Source organism: Archocentrus centrarchus, chromosome 15 (genome assembly GCF_007364275.1).
Source record: "Archocentrus centrarchus isolate MPI-CPG fArcCen1 chromosome 15, fArcCen1, whole genome shotgun sequence".
Lineage (NCBI taxonomy): Eukaryota > Metazoa > Chordata > Actinopteri > Cichliformes > Cichlidae > Archocentrus > Archocentrus centrarchus.
In genome coordinates, this window is record NC_044360.1 from 2,019,807 (window position 1) to 2,032,991 (window position 13,185).

General features: G+C 44.2%; 1 protein-coding gene across 4 annotated transcripts; it reads left to right on the plus strand.

Moving 5' to 3' along the window:
• The first annotated feature begins 444 nt into the window (after positions 1-444).
• Positions 445-12,003, plus strand: znf365 (zinc finger protein 365). Of its 4 annotated transcripts, none has more exons than XM_030748278.1 (7): positions 445-606; positions 1,152-1,263; positions 1,654-2,321; positions 2,417-2,726; positions 3,921-4,092; positions 4,424-4,473; positions 5,776-12,003. In XM_030748278.1, exons 3-7 carry the CDS (start codon positions 1,664-1,666, stop codon positions 5,999-6,001), a joined length of 1,416 nt encoding a protein of 471 aa, XP_030604138.1. In that variant the 5' UTR covers positions 445-606; positions 1,152-1,263; positions 1,654-1,663; the 3' UTR covers positions 6,002-12,003. The 4 variants fall into 4 exon arrangements, with proteins under 4 accessions (XP_030604138.1, XP_030604141.1, XP_030604139.1 ...); XM_030748281.1 differs by having other exon boundaries at positions 4,427-4,473; XM_030748279.1 differs by lacking the exon at positions 1,152-1,263.
• Positions 12,004-13,185: the final 1,182 nt, after the last annotated feature.

The window sequence follows — 13,185 nt, forward strand, 5'->3', positions numbered from 1 at the left end:
ACACTTAAAAGAGAAGCTGACCCAAAGTGCTTTAAAGACCCATAATACATACCCATAATTCATAATACATGTGGAAAAATTACAGATTCAGTGGGTCATTAAAATGAGTTCAGATTTGGCAAAATTATGATGATTCATAATAGATCATGACACACTGCTTTCCCCTACATAAGCTGCCTTTGTGAGTTAAAAGTATCGATATTGGTATCAATATCAGCATCGGCATCAGCAATACTGGCCCTGTATTTACTTGGTATTGGATTGATAACAATGCAGATCCACAATGTTCAGTGACTCAATAAAGCAAAATAAGTAAAATTTGTGAAAACGTTGTGAAAAAAAAATGAAAAAGACTTTATCAGATGAACAAATGAACAAAAATCGTTTTCTCTGCATCCTGGACGGAAGTGACGCCTGGGTTTTACTTTGAAAGGATGTCCCGGATGTGGCGGTCAGCGGCGCTGCTAGCTTGCCGGCTGGTCCTCCGTGTCCTGAATGAATGACATCATGCGGGCTGCTGAGTGCGTCGGGCTGCCAGCTGACTCCTTCAGACAGTAACGGCCACCTGGGAGGTTCATCTGAAGCCAGCCGTTAACGCTGCGCGCGGTAAGAGTTTAAATCCTTCCGCCGGGGTTCAGTGGTTCTTTCTGCCGCTGCTAACCCGCCAGGCTAGCCTAGCCTAGCAGCAGGCAGAGCTAGCGGTGCAGCGGGGTTATAACGACGGGTACCTGTTGTTCAGACCCGGGATTAAACGGCCTCTGAAGGGGGACTGAGGAATAAAAAATGTCCTCTCGGTTTTCTTGTTTCCTTGTCAGTTCAGTCTGGTCGGGCTCGCTTACAACCACACGCTCTCAGTCTAGATCATCCACAAACACACAAATCTTTAAGGTAACATCAGTTTAACGTCGCTCCAGGTGTGCATGACGGTGTACCTGTGTAAAAAAAAAATGCACATTTAAGCACTGAGGTGTAAAACGGGGCTTTAAGCACTCAGATTTGTTTTTGTTTTTGCCTTTCTTGAGGTTAAGCAGAAATAAAATGTAAATTTAAATAAAGGAGAATTGAACTAGAAGTGATTCCTGGAGATTGTGTGTGTGTGTGTGTGTGTGTGTGTGTGTGTGTGTGTGTGTGTGTGTGTGTGTAAAATACAGAGAAGGTCAGAAGGAGCTTCACTGCGTCCTTGTGGATCCAGAGAAAGCAGCTGATAGGGTGCTGAGAGAGAACCTGTGTTACTGCATGAGGAAGTCAGGAGTGGCAGACAAGGTGAGGGTGGTGGAGGACATGTCTGAGGACAGAGAGACAGTGGTGAGGTGTGCGGTAGGAGTGACAGGTGGGTTTAAGGTGGGGGTGGGATTACATCAGGGATCTGCTCTGAGTCCCTTCTTCTTTGGAGTGGAGATGGACAGGCTGAACGATGAGGTCAGGCAGGACTCTCCGTGGACTATGATGTTTTCAGACGACACTGATCTGTAGTGAGAGGAGGGAGCAGGTGGAGGAGGGCCTGGAGAGGTGGAGGTATGCTCTGGAGAGAAGAGGAATGAAAGACAAAACACATGTATTCTGCAAGGCCAAATACATGCCTGTATAAAAAAGATGTAAATTTATGTCTGCAGATTTAATTCTTTCGACCCTAATCACTTCCGTGCTTTTCAGGTGTAAAGTGATGCAGCAGAAGCTGTGTTCCAGAGGTTCTGGATCCTTCCTCTTAGAAAGAAATGGCCAGGCCTGCGGTGCGATTGTGGACTCAGTCACTCCGTGTGACCTTCCTTTCCGCTGCCCCCGCTGTGGCGAACAGGAGCGTTTCCGCAGTTTGGCTTCGCTTCGTGCCCACCTGGAGTACCGCCACTCGTACCGCTCGCCAGACATGATCACTGGCGGTTTCAGCATCACCGGTAAGCTCCCCGACCCGCTGACGGCGGCCATCCCGTGGCACGACATGAGCCTCCCGACCCGCAGGGGGCAGCAGGGCGCAGGGAGGCCGCCTCATGCCCGCTCCCTCAGTGACAGCAGAGACAGCGGATACCTCCATTCCTATGGCTCTGCGAGGAGGCGCACGCAGAGCGTCGGGGTAGGGACGCAGGCGGAGGAGGATGAGGAGGACGAGGAAGTTGAAGGTGGGACAGAAGATGAAGATGTAGGAGAAGAAGAAGACGAGGAGGACGATGATGAAGAGAGAAATGGAAGTAGAAATGAGGAGGATTTGAAAACATCCTCCCAAAAGTCAGACCACCACCACCACATCAATCACCACCATCTCCTGTTCCCACCTCCGGCTCCTCTTGGCCTCCCACTGGACCCGGGCCTGGAACTGGATCTGACTGGTGGGTTCAGGTGTCTGGAGCAGAACCATATATTGCAGTATCAGAGTGCAGCTGCTGTATCTGCAGTAACTTCTCGTCTTTTTTTTACCTACCAGAGCAGAACTCGTACTCGGGTTTGGAGACGGCGGCAGCCTCGGCCGCGGTGCGGCAGCGGCTGGCCAGCATCCTCCGGGCAGCTGATAGCACCATGCAGCGCCGGCTGGCTAAGGTCAGCACCGAGCTGGCTCAGACCGACACGGAGCTCCTGTGTGAGCGCGCTCACTCGCAGCATCTGGCCCAGGAGAGGCAGGAAGTTGCAGACAGGGAGAGGTCACTGAGCCGGCAGGTGGATGTGGCTGTCATGGTGATTGCCGCACTGAGAGAGCAGCTGAACGCCTCAGAGAACGAGCTGGAGCGACGAGAGAGGTGAGAAGCTCAGGATGTCACTGATGTGGACTGCATGCGCCAGGTGGATGGCGCTGGACTCTGCCAGGGTTGCTCCTAGGGGTGTGCGATATTGACAAAAAATAGTATCTTGATATTTCCTGTAATTTAAACGTAAAACAATAATAAACGATATTTTGCATTATTTAAAAATGTGTTCGTACAAGAAGTGCAAGCTGATAAAATATAAGACTTAAATCAGTGTTTTTGAGACATTAACTTATTTTTATTTTATTTAATCTTTATTTACCCAGGAAAAACACATTGAGATTAAAATTTCTTTTTCAAGAGTGTCCTGGGCATGACCAATGCAAATAGAAAAACTTTGGCGAGCTTTTCAAAAGCAGTCGCTCAATACGGAAGATTTGACAGAATGAAAAACAAAAAACAGGCTGTCCAGGAGGATTCCCGCTACATTATAGCAAAATAAATCACAGAAACTGCACACCTTCATCTGATCAGAAACCCGCTTTTGGCAGACCGCTTCAGCGTATCCGAGGCTCCAAACAGGTGCGCTCCGAGAACGTCGCTGGGTTATGAAGCAGTGATTATAACATACCTTATTTGACGTCCAGCTGTAGTCAGGGGGCGGGGCTAAAGTTTGCTGAGTGTGTGTTTTGCCAGACACCTTACCCGATTTAGGCTCGTCTTAGACGGCGGGTTCCCGAAGCTTTTCATATTTCTCATACTCGCTGATGATGGAACAGGTTTGTTGTCGAGCTATCCGCTTTCTTACAAAGTCTGCAAACCACCTCCTCACCTGAGAAATAAGGCGGTAGATTGCGAGGCTGCAATGTCTGAATTTCTGCCCCTGGCGCAGTGTGTGCACTCATTTCCAGCTTCAGGTGTGTTGTTTATGCGCCTATGCTAGCGCACAGTATGGGCACTCTCAATGCACACGCGCAGCAGCCTATACTAAAGCATGAAGTAGTGAATGTGCAGAGCCGAGGGTTTGATTGTTGTTTTTTTTTTTCATAAGCATACTCAATAACGTCAGCTCGCACATTGTTAACACGGTAATTACGATATTATCATAGACAATATGTATCGCACATCCCTGTTGCCCCTTGTCTCCGGTCCTGTTTATGATATTCATGGACAGGATCTCATGGTGCAGCCCTGGAGGTGAATGCTATATTTACTTAAGCTCTGAGTTGAATGATTTTTGCCGTGCAGGGAGGTGTTAACCATCCAGAAGTTTCTGGAGGCGGCAGTTCGCCAGGAGACGTGCGGCAAAGTTCGAATCCAGCGCTTCATCGAGAATCTGTTGAGGCGTATCGCTCTGGCCGAGAGGCTGGTGGAGTATTACCAGGTCAACGGTAGCCCGTCACAGTGCAACCACTACAAGGTACACTCTCTTTCTCGTTGTAGATATTTTGTGTCTCCTTTTGTAATTCTCTACAGTTGTTTTTTTATGTTTCGTGTTTCTTTATGATCATTTTGTGTCTCTTTGGTTTTACTTTGAATCTTTTATGTTCGTTTTTTTTTCCCCCTAACATTTACCTGTTTTTACTTTGCTTTTACTGCTCCTCCTACACTGAGCAGGGTTGGTTCATCGGTCATCTTAAACAAAAACGTACTGACTGAATTAACCCAAACGTTTCCAGTTCTGTTCAGTTTGGCTGTGGTTGGTTATTGCTCTAATGAAAGCCTAAACTTTGCAATTTTTGTGACCTCAGCAGCACCAGCAGAAAACTGATAACGGCCCTCACAGAATCACCAAAAGCAGGTGAGTCCCTCATTATTTAATTAAATAAACAGTTTTAGGATTAATGGCAACAAATATTCTGACTGAAATGAAACAACAACAGGACGAAGATTAAAAAGTGTTAATTGGTTAATTGGCTCTAAGCAGACCCCCCACCGGTCGTGGCAGATGACCCCCCCCTCCCTGAGCCTGGTTCTGCTGGAGGTTTCTTCCTGTTAAAGGAAGTTTTTCCTTCCCACTGTCACCAAGTGCTGCTCATAGTGGGTCCTTTTAATTTTTTGGTTTTTTTCTGTATTATTGTAGGGTCTTTACCTGACAATATAAAGCTCCTGTTCTGAATTTGCGCTATATAAATTAAACTGAATTAATCTGTGTCCCTCCATAATTCCATCATTATGGCAGCTTTTTCCAGTCTCTTGGATTTTCATTGGGAATCATTTGAATTTTATCTGACAGGGAAGAAAGCATCAATAACTGATGAGCTGCAGTTATAAAAAGGTTTATTGCTCAGCAGGAACGAGCCTCTGACAGAGCAGCTAATCTGCTGCTGCTGGTCTAAACTGAGAGGTGGCCGAGTGGGTGCTGAACCATTCAGGAGCTCCCTCCTGTTGTCTGTCAGATTTCTCCGTGTTTAATTCATGGCTTGACATGTGACACGCTGTTCTTTCACTCAGTGACTAGAGAGGGATTACCTGTGCGTGCGTGTGTGTGTGTGTGTTTGTGTGTTTGTGCGTGCGTGCGTGTGTGTGTGTGTGTGTGTGTGTGTGTGTGTTTGTGTGTGCGTGTCCTCGAGGCTGGGGGTTTATCTGTAAAGGTTCTCAGAACTTGATTCCTTGTGTGAGACCAGCTGTTCAATCAAGCGTGTTCATAAAAAACTGTTTTCTACTGACGCACCAAAACAGCCTTTCTGTGTTTTTGCAGTTTGATGCAAGTTTTTCATTTTTTCCAAAGTTTTCTACTCACTCATGTCTTACCTGATAGGGACGTCCTTGTGTCTTCGATGTAAAGCCGTTGACCATAAAAGCTGTGGGATGTGTTGCATTTGTCTTTCTTGTTTCCTGTCAAACTCATAAAAGTTTGTTGAGCTTCAGAACATCATCAGTGAGTCAGGTGACATTTGAGGTGCTGATGATCTAACAGGGAAGTAACCCAGGAAAAGGCTCCTGATTTTTATCCAGTCAGGAGTTTTGGTTTATCATCCGTGTGACCCACTACCCACTCCTACTGTGGAAAGTTGTATTTCTACAGTGAATTATACCATCACATAAATGACAGCCTGCTTCTCTAATTGTTTGTTCGATCATGTCTGAATGACTTTCCCAGGTCAGCAGGAGGTCAGCTGTCCTCGTCTGGTCTCGCTGAGAGCAGAACTCAGTCCTCTTCCCAGTTCAGCGGACATCCTCCATCCTCCAAACCAGGCGGAGATCGAGATCGAGAGCGGGAACACCGGGAGCGCCTGGCCCAGTCGTCCCGGCTATTCTGTCGGCCTGAACACAGAGACGACATCTGGAACCATCAGCGGCGCCGGTCCACCGGGTACGAGGCCTAGACCAGCAGAGAAAAACCAGGGAGAGGGGTGTCAGGGGTCAAAACTTTATTACACAATGGCTTCATTCCGGTATGTTAACCTATGGAAAAGTACTACATGGTCCCATTCCTGTCAGCCACCTTTTACTCCACTTCAGTTATCCTGAAGGTGGATTCATTAGTCTGACTGGAGCTTACAAACTCACAGGGGTGTTTCTGAAACAACACTTTTAATGTGTTTGAAGGTAAAGAAGAGGAAAAGTGAAGTATTTAATTTCTAAACATTAGTAGGTTTGGCATGGGAATTTTTTGCATCATTGCAAATTTAGAACAACTTTTCTGAATTTATTTTTCAGGATATTAAACCAGTTATTGGTAAAAGAATGTAAATTTTTTTTATATTAAAAGAAGGAATTTTTTTTGTGCCTGATTGGCAATGTATGTATAATATGTAAAATTAGTTACATATTATATACAAATTTTTTTACAAATATTGCTTCCCTAGCTGAAAACTCGATAAATGAGCTGTCGTCTCCAGTAACAAATTACAGGCAAAAATGGAGGGAAAACTATTTATAAAAGGTGGGCGTGGCTTCCAGGTCTGAAGTGAAGCCAGTGCAGTGCCTTAAACTTGCATTATTTTTCATTGCCAGCAGGGGGCGAAGTCTGGTTGCAAAAGGAAGTCTTAAGAGAAAAAAAAATGCTTCTGCTCGCTTGGATTATGACCTCCGTTAAACAATTTAATGCTGAGTTTATTGTCTCAGTTGCTAGTTTCAAGTCTTCTTGAGTAAATATGTTTATTCTAAAAGGATGATAGTGTGGACTGACCTTGTTAGTATTATTAAGTCCCCTACAAATACACATGCAGTGTCCTCAGAGTTGGTTTCAAAACGCCAGGATGGCAGCGTTGAAACTGGTCAGGTCCAAGCTTTGTTGACCAATGGGTGGCTAAATCCAGCTTTTACATAGAACCTTACCATGCCTGCTAACAGGGTTAACAACATAAAGCAATAACAACTACAACTCCATGAACTCTTTGGCATCAGGTACATTCCAGTTTGAATTGCCAGCATTGTGTTATTGTATTTTTGGTACTTTTCCATAGATTATTAAACTGGAGGGGATCATTGTAAAGTGTTAGACTTGGTTATTTTTCATTTGGATGTATGAGTGGGTAAACCTTTGATATTTAAACATAGAATTGAATGACAGCTTTCTGTTTTTTGTGGAATTTGTCAGCACAAATCTTAAAGTCTGGTAAAGTAGAATAGGTAATTTTATTTTCAGGTTTAAAGGTATGTTTTGTATTCATCTGTTGATTTAAGGTTTAATAACAGTCTAATGACAGAAATTAGTTGTTGAATCTGATGACACGTCCTCTCCTCTGGTTAGACCTTCACATCCTGGCCTGGTTCGCTCAAAAACTCCTGATCAGTCCAGTTATTGTATCTCCGTCCGTGCTTTCAAAGCCAAATCACCTGGGATAATCTTGATAGTTTAAGATTTTTTTAAATCTTGTCATTGTCCAGTCTCAGCTTAACAATCCATAATGAATGAAACTTTTGATTTTTGCTGAAGTGGTGTACTCTTAGTTTTACAAGAGAGTCTAGTTCCTTGCCTCTGGACAGTACACCCGACCCCAATGCTTATTATTGCTGGTGGTAACTGTTTTCGACTTTGACTGCTGGTGGTGGCTATTCCATGAGTCAGTGCTCTCTCTCCAAGGTCTGGCTCAGCCACCTTGAAGGAATGGCTCATAGTCTGGCCTTTGCTTATCCAACCCTTACCTGTGGGCTGAACAGAAGTGTGAGGTGGCCAATGAAATGAGTCACCTCTCTTGGATGTTTGGGTTAACCCTCAGAGATGGGACAAGTATCTCAGGCTTCTGGAGGTTACTGTTGTGGCTCTTGTGGTTTGCACCCACCCCCAGTTCCACAGGTCTGGCTTAAGGAAAGGTCCCATTTCTTGCTTCTGAGCAAGATTTTGCAGCTTCTAGTTGACAGTTTCATTGGAGTTTTTCAAATCAAACATTGTCTGGACCCTTACTTGGGACCTATTGAGAAACCCTAGAGAGCATAGAGGGTGGCTCTTGTCCCAAACAGTACTGTTCCCAGGATCACAAGGACACGCAAACCCCTTCACCAGAATAAGGTGGTGATTCTTGGAGTATTTTGGGGGAGTTAGTATCTCAGGATCCCATTCACAAGTAAAGTGAAAAGAAGATGGATGGTTGTGTTAAGCTTTTGATTTACCAGTCAATTAAAAGATTGAGGGTGTGCATACAAGTGGTCAGAAAGAGTCTCGTCTGTAGTGTGACTGTGCTCACACTCAGAATAAGGTGAGGAGCTTGGACATCAGGAGGGAGCTTGGAGTAGGAGCTGCTTCTTTGTGCCAAAAGGAGCCAGCTGAGGTGGTTTGATCAATTACGATACTTCCTGGGTGGTTTTGGAGGCGTGTCCTATTCAGAAGAGACCCCGAGGTAGACCCAGAACTCACTGGAGATATGTCTCTCATGGCCTGGGAACGCCTCTGGATTCATTAGGAGCTGGAAAGCATTGCTGGGGAAATCAATGTCTGGAATACTTGATTTTGCATAAGAGGTAGAAGATGGGTGTTTCTTATTCGTGAAATTGTCACATTTTCAGTAAAGACCTCCTTCTCAGCTCTGATTTGGATTTTAAAGCACAGGCATGAGTTTGATGACACCAGACCTGGGCCAAATATGTTTAGCATGTAGCTGGGAGGAGTTGACATGTGAGGGCCCATCAAAGTTCTGTCTGCTTATGATTCATAGAGTAAAAAGACCTCCACAGCTAATCACGACAGATGGTTAAAAACGATGGAGGAAACATCAAAGCTTCCTCCTGCTGTACAAAAATAAGGATGAAAGGTCACAGAAATGGGCAGCCCCGTTGGACCAGTGGGTTGGAGACGTGGCCCTGACACGCTGCCTCCTACCTGGACTAAATGAGCACCAGCTGCCACCGTCTGACTCCACTCGACTGTTGATGTGGACGCTTGTGGTAAAATTATCTGTAGCTGCTAGGATTGGCTTTGCTCTTAGCATAGTATTGAGGACGGGGTTAAAATGTGGGATCATTACTGTGAAGTCTGTGGTTGCACATGATGCCATATGTCCAAGATGTCAAGGAGCTGTCATGTCATCCAGCTCAGTCTGTGACAAACTCAAACAGCACAACATTTCAGCCTGTCAGAAGAGGAAAAAAAGACTTGTTAGCATAGCTTAGCACAAACACATAGGGAAACTGCTAGCCTGAATCCATCAGTGGAGAAAAGCAGACATCTTCAGACAGCTGCTGGCGTGACCTAGCCACAGTTTAAGCTTCACAGTTTGTATTTAGTACATTTGTTCAACAGACAGGAGAGCACCAACTGAGGACTAATCCATCATTGAAAATAGCCTCAAACAAATGTGCATTTTTCTTTTGGCTGTCAGAACCAAAGACTTGGAGCTGACAGATTTAAGGTTTAGGCATTTCTGTTCTTCCCAGCCTTAGGAGATCGGGCTCTCAGTCTGCTTGTGCTTTTCCAGCCCTGATCTATTATCTTAAACTGACCTGAATAGTGAAGTAACCACTGTAAGTGGCTGAAACAAGTCTCTTCTGTTGGATGTATGGACTAACCCTTAGAGACAGAACTCAGAAATCCAGAGAAAGTTGCTCCTTCACATTGAAAGGGGAGTATTAAGGTGGTTCCTGGATAAGACGGAGGAGTATTTCCTTACCTTGAAGAAAGGTGGAATCTGACCTGAAATACCATCAGTGGGATGGGCCTCAGTTGGTGACCTGTTGGTTGTCTGATGGACAAACTGTGACTTGAAGAGAATCTGTCAGAAGCAAAGGCTTGTACCTGACCATTGAAGGGTTTGCTGACAATACCAAAACAAGTCCCATGAAGCAGCTTTTTTGGTTACTTTTGGTGAAGCTCGGCATTTTTGCCTTTTATTTATTTTTTTTTACTTGCCCTCCACTACGCCTCTGAATATAACCATCAAGGTACACGAAGGAGGAGTTTGGCCCAGGTCTGGAGGACTCCACACACTTAACGAATGTACTCTGAGTTAATGTATAGCTCACAGTGAAGAGATGCTGCGCTTCAAGTCCTGACTTTTTGGGCTTCAGCTGGCGCTCCTTCACACAGAAACGGGTGGAGATTCTCCAATCACACGTGAATGACGTTACGTCAGCGCTTTCATCCAAAGTGACTTAACAGTGCCGTGAATGCGTACAGTCCATTTGCAGTATACCTAAACGACTCATGACGGCTTGTTCAACAGAATCATTCCTCGATCTGTTTACATTTTTGCACTCATATAATGATTAGAATGTAAATGTAAAAGGCAGTATTTGGTGTAAACTGTATCTTTGCTGTCGTCGGTTTAGGTTTTGTTGATGGTGTTAATAAATATTTTATATACACAGCTGTTACATGTCATTAAGTGGAGGTAGTGGTCCTACAGTACTATAACTTGCAGGACGTTTATGTGAGTTGCAGACAGAAATCGTTTTATGTTTAACAGGGTGTCTGCAGGTTCTGGAAACGTTTCAATAATTTCCTAAATTAAGTCATGCAAATTTGTTTTAAAAATATGTATTAATGGAACTTATATTACCCTGCTGCTGCTGAGACGCCACAGCATTAACCAGCTATTATTCCATCGTCTTTGCTTCCAGTTAGTTGGTGTGAATTTGACTTTTGATTGACCTTGTCAGATCTCTGAGAATTGAGCTTCCAGGCACCCTTTTCAAACACCATTTGTTTCAGATTTACTGGAATATTTTTAAAGCCAATTATATGTTTGTGTTTTCATTGGAATCAAACTGAAATGTGAGAATTCTAGTAGTAATGTAGAGCATATCTTGGATATTAATGTTCTATGGTCGAAAATGTTGAGGGTATTGATGAATTTCACCACTTAAAGAAACCTGATCCAGATAGATTTGGATAAACTGAGTGCTGCTGCTGTTGAAGAAAACCACATTTCTCGTGGTGACCGTATCCTCTTCTTGAATAATGGCCCTTTTCTGGTCGTGGCTCTGTACACGCCCTCTTTGCATCACCAGCGGTTCATCGCTACAAGTTGTTGAATTTCATTAAGTTCCCCATGGTTTTTGGTTACCTTAACACTGCTGGTCTCTTCCTGTGTGGACGCCGGTCAGTCTGCGTTGATGCTGATGGACTTTCTTGAGGATTTGGGGTTTTTATTCAGACAGCAGCAGATCTCCTGGAAGTGTGCAGTGCGTCAGGTTTGACTGGTGAGCTGCTTCCTGTTGTGTGTTTGGAAGGTGGTAAAAGATGCATGAAGCAGCCCTACTACTACTACTACTATTACTACTACTACTACATATGTAGCTTTGTGTTACTGTGAAAGCATGCTTCATATGTAGCAAAAAATACCTATAAAATACTGTTATCTTGTACTACTATGTGTACTTTTGTAGCAGAGCGAGGTCTATTTTGATGGTATTCGAAGGAAGGAGAGTTGCACTAAACCATCCGAGAGCACTTTGCTTAAAGCTGTTGGATGTCATTCAAAGGGATGAGGAATGTAAAGGACAATCAGCAGGGTTCATGCACAGGTTTGAAAGAGTTTTATCGCCTCTGCGTTTTACAGTGTTTGGGGAGACGATGTCTAAGAGGTGGTGCAAGTGTGTAAGAAAAGAAAAAGTATTATACCTGATCTATTTGTTTGAATATGACTCTTCTACCTTTCTTCCAGTTGGTAGAGGTGACGTTAGTTTTTTTTCCTGTTTGTGTAAAACTGTTCTAGCAGCAGTGCTCTGTTTGATATTTTCATTTCTCGACGTTCGTCTGTAGGGATTTAATTTGCAGAAGTAATCTCTAGTTTTGTGCCTTCACTCAAAAACTCTGTAGTCTGTAAAACACTGTGCAAAAATGCAATACTGTGAAGATCTGGAACACTTTGTGTTGAATCCCGTCGGTCGGTGTGTGTGTGTGTGTGTGTGTGTGTGTGATAGCCATCGAAGATTAAAGATCAAACATGACGCCAAGATTAGATTTGCTGTTTTATTGTCTTTTTTAAAAAAAAATAAAATAAAAGGTCATTCAAAAGGTTATGAAAAGTCATGAAACGGGGGTAAGTTTAATGATTCCTCAGTGAGATGATAAATAAAAAGATAATGAAATAAAAGTTACTGTTACATCAGCAGTGAAAAATGATGAATGAGCCCCTCGACTTGTACAAAAAATACGAACAAGAGGTGCAACCACTGCCAGCTGTGATGCACCATATGGACAAAGGTTTTGGGCCACCTGCACATCACACCTGCAGGAGCTTTTATGACATCCCATTCTAGATCCAAGGCATTAATATGACATTAAGCCCCCTTTAACAGCTATAACAGCTTTCTATAAGATTTTAGTCTGTCTGTGAGAATTTTTACCTGTTCACAGAGACACCGATGTCTGACTTGCAGTCTCTGTTCTAGTTCATCCCAAATGTGTTTTATGGGGTTGAGGTCACGGCTCTGCGTGGCCCAGTCAAGTTCTTCCACACCAAACTCATCCAAACATTTCTTTAAGGACCTCGTTACACCGCTCCATCTGACCGCTTGGTCTTGTGCTCATTAATGTAAGGCTTGTGTGAAGCTGCTCAGCCACTGAAACCCATGCCATGAAGGACCTGGCACACCTTTTTTGTGCTGATGTTGGTGCTGGAGGAAGTTTGGAGCCCTGCAGTTACTGAGTGAGCAGAGCGTTGGTGACTATGCTGCACTCGGTGACCCCGCCCTATAACTCCACTTCCTGGCTGAGATGCTGTCGTTCCTAAACACGTCCACTCTGCAAAAACACCACTCACAGCTGATTGTGGAATATTTAAGAGGAAAGAAATTTCATGAGCAGACTTTTTGCAGTAGTGGCGTCCTGTTAGAGCACCACACTCAAATTCAGGGAACGACCCATTCAGATGTTTGGAAAGGCAGACTGCATGGGTAGGTGCTGGATTTTATACACAAGCAATGGGACTGGAAGCATCCGCATTCAAAGTTTAAGAGGTGTGGCCAATATTTTTGTCCATATGGTGCATCTCTTCTATAGAGTTCATGTTTGCAGTCACATGCAGTAAACCAGGAAAGGTCATGGTTAGCATGACCTACAGATCCATAACAGCCAGCCACATCCAAAATGAAGGGAAGACAAGAGCAGAGTATTAATCAATGTCAT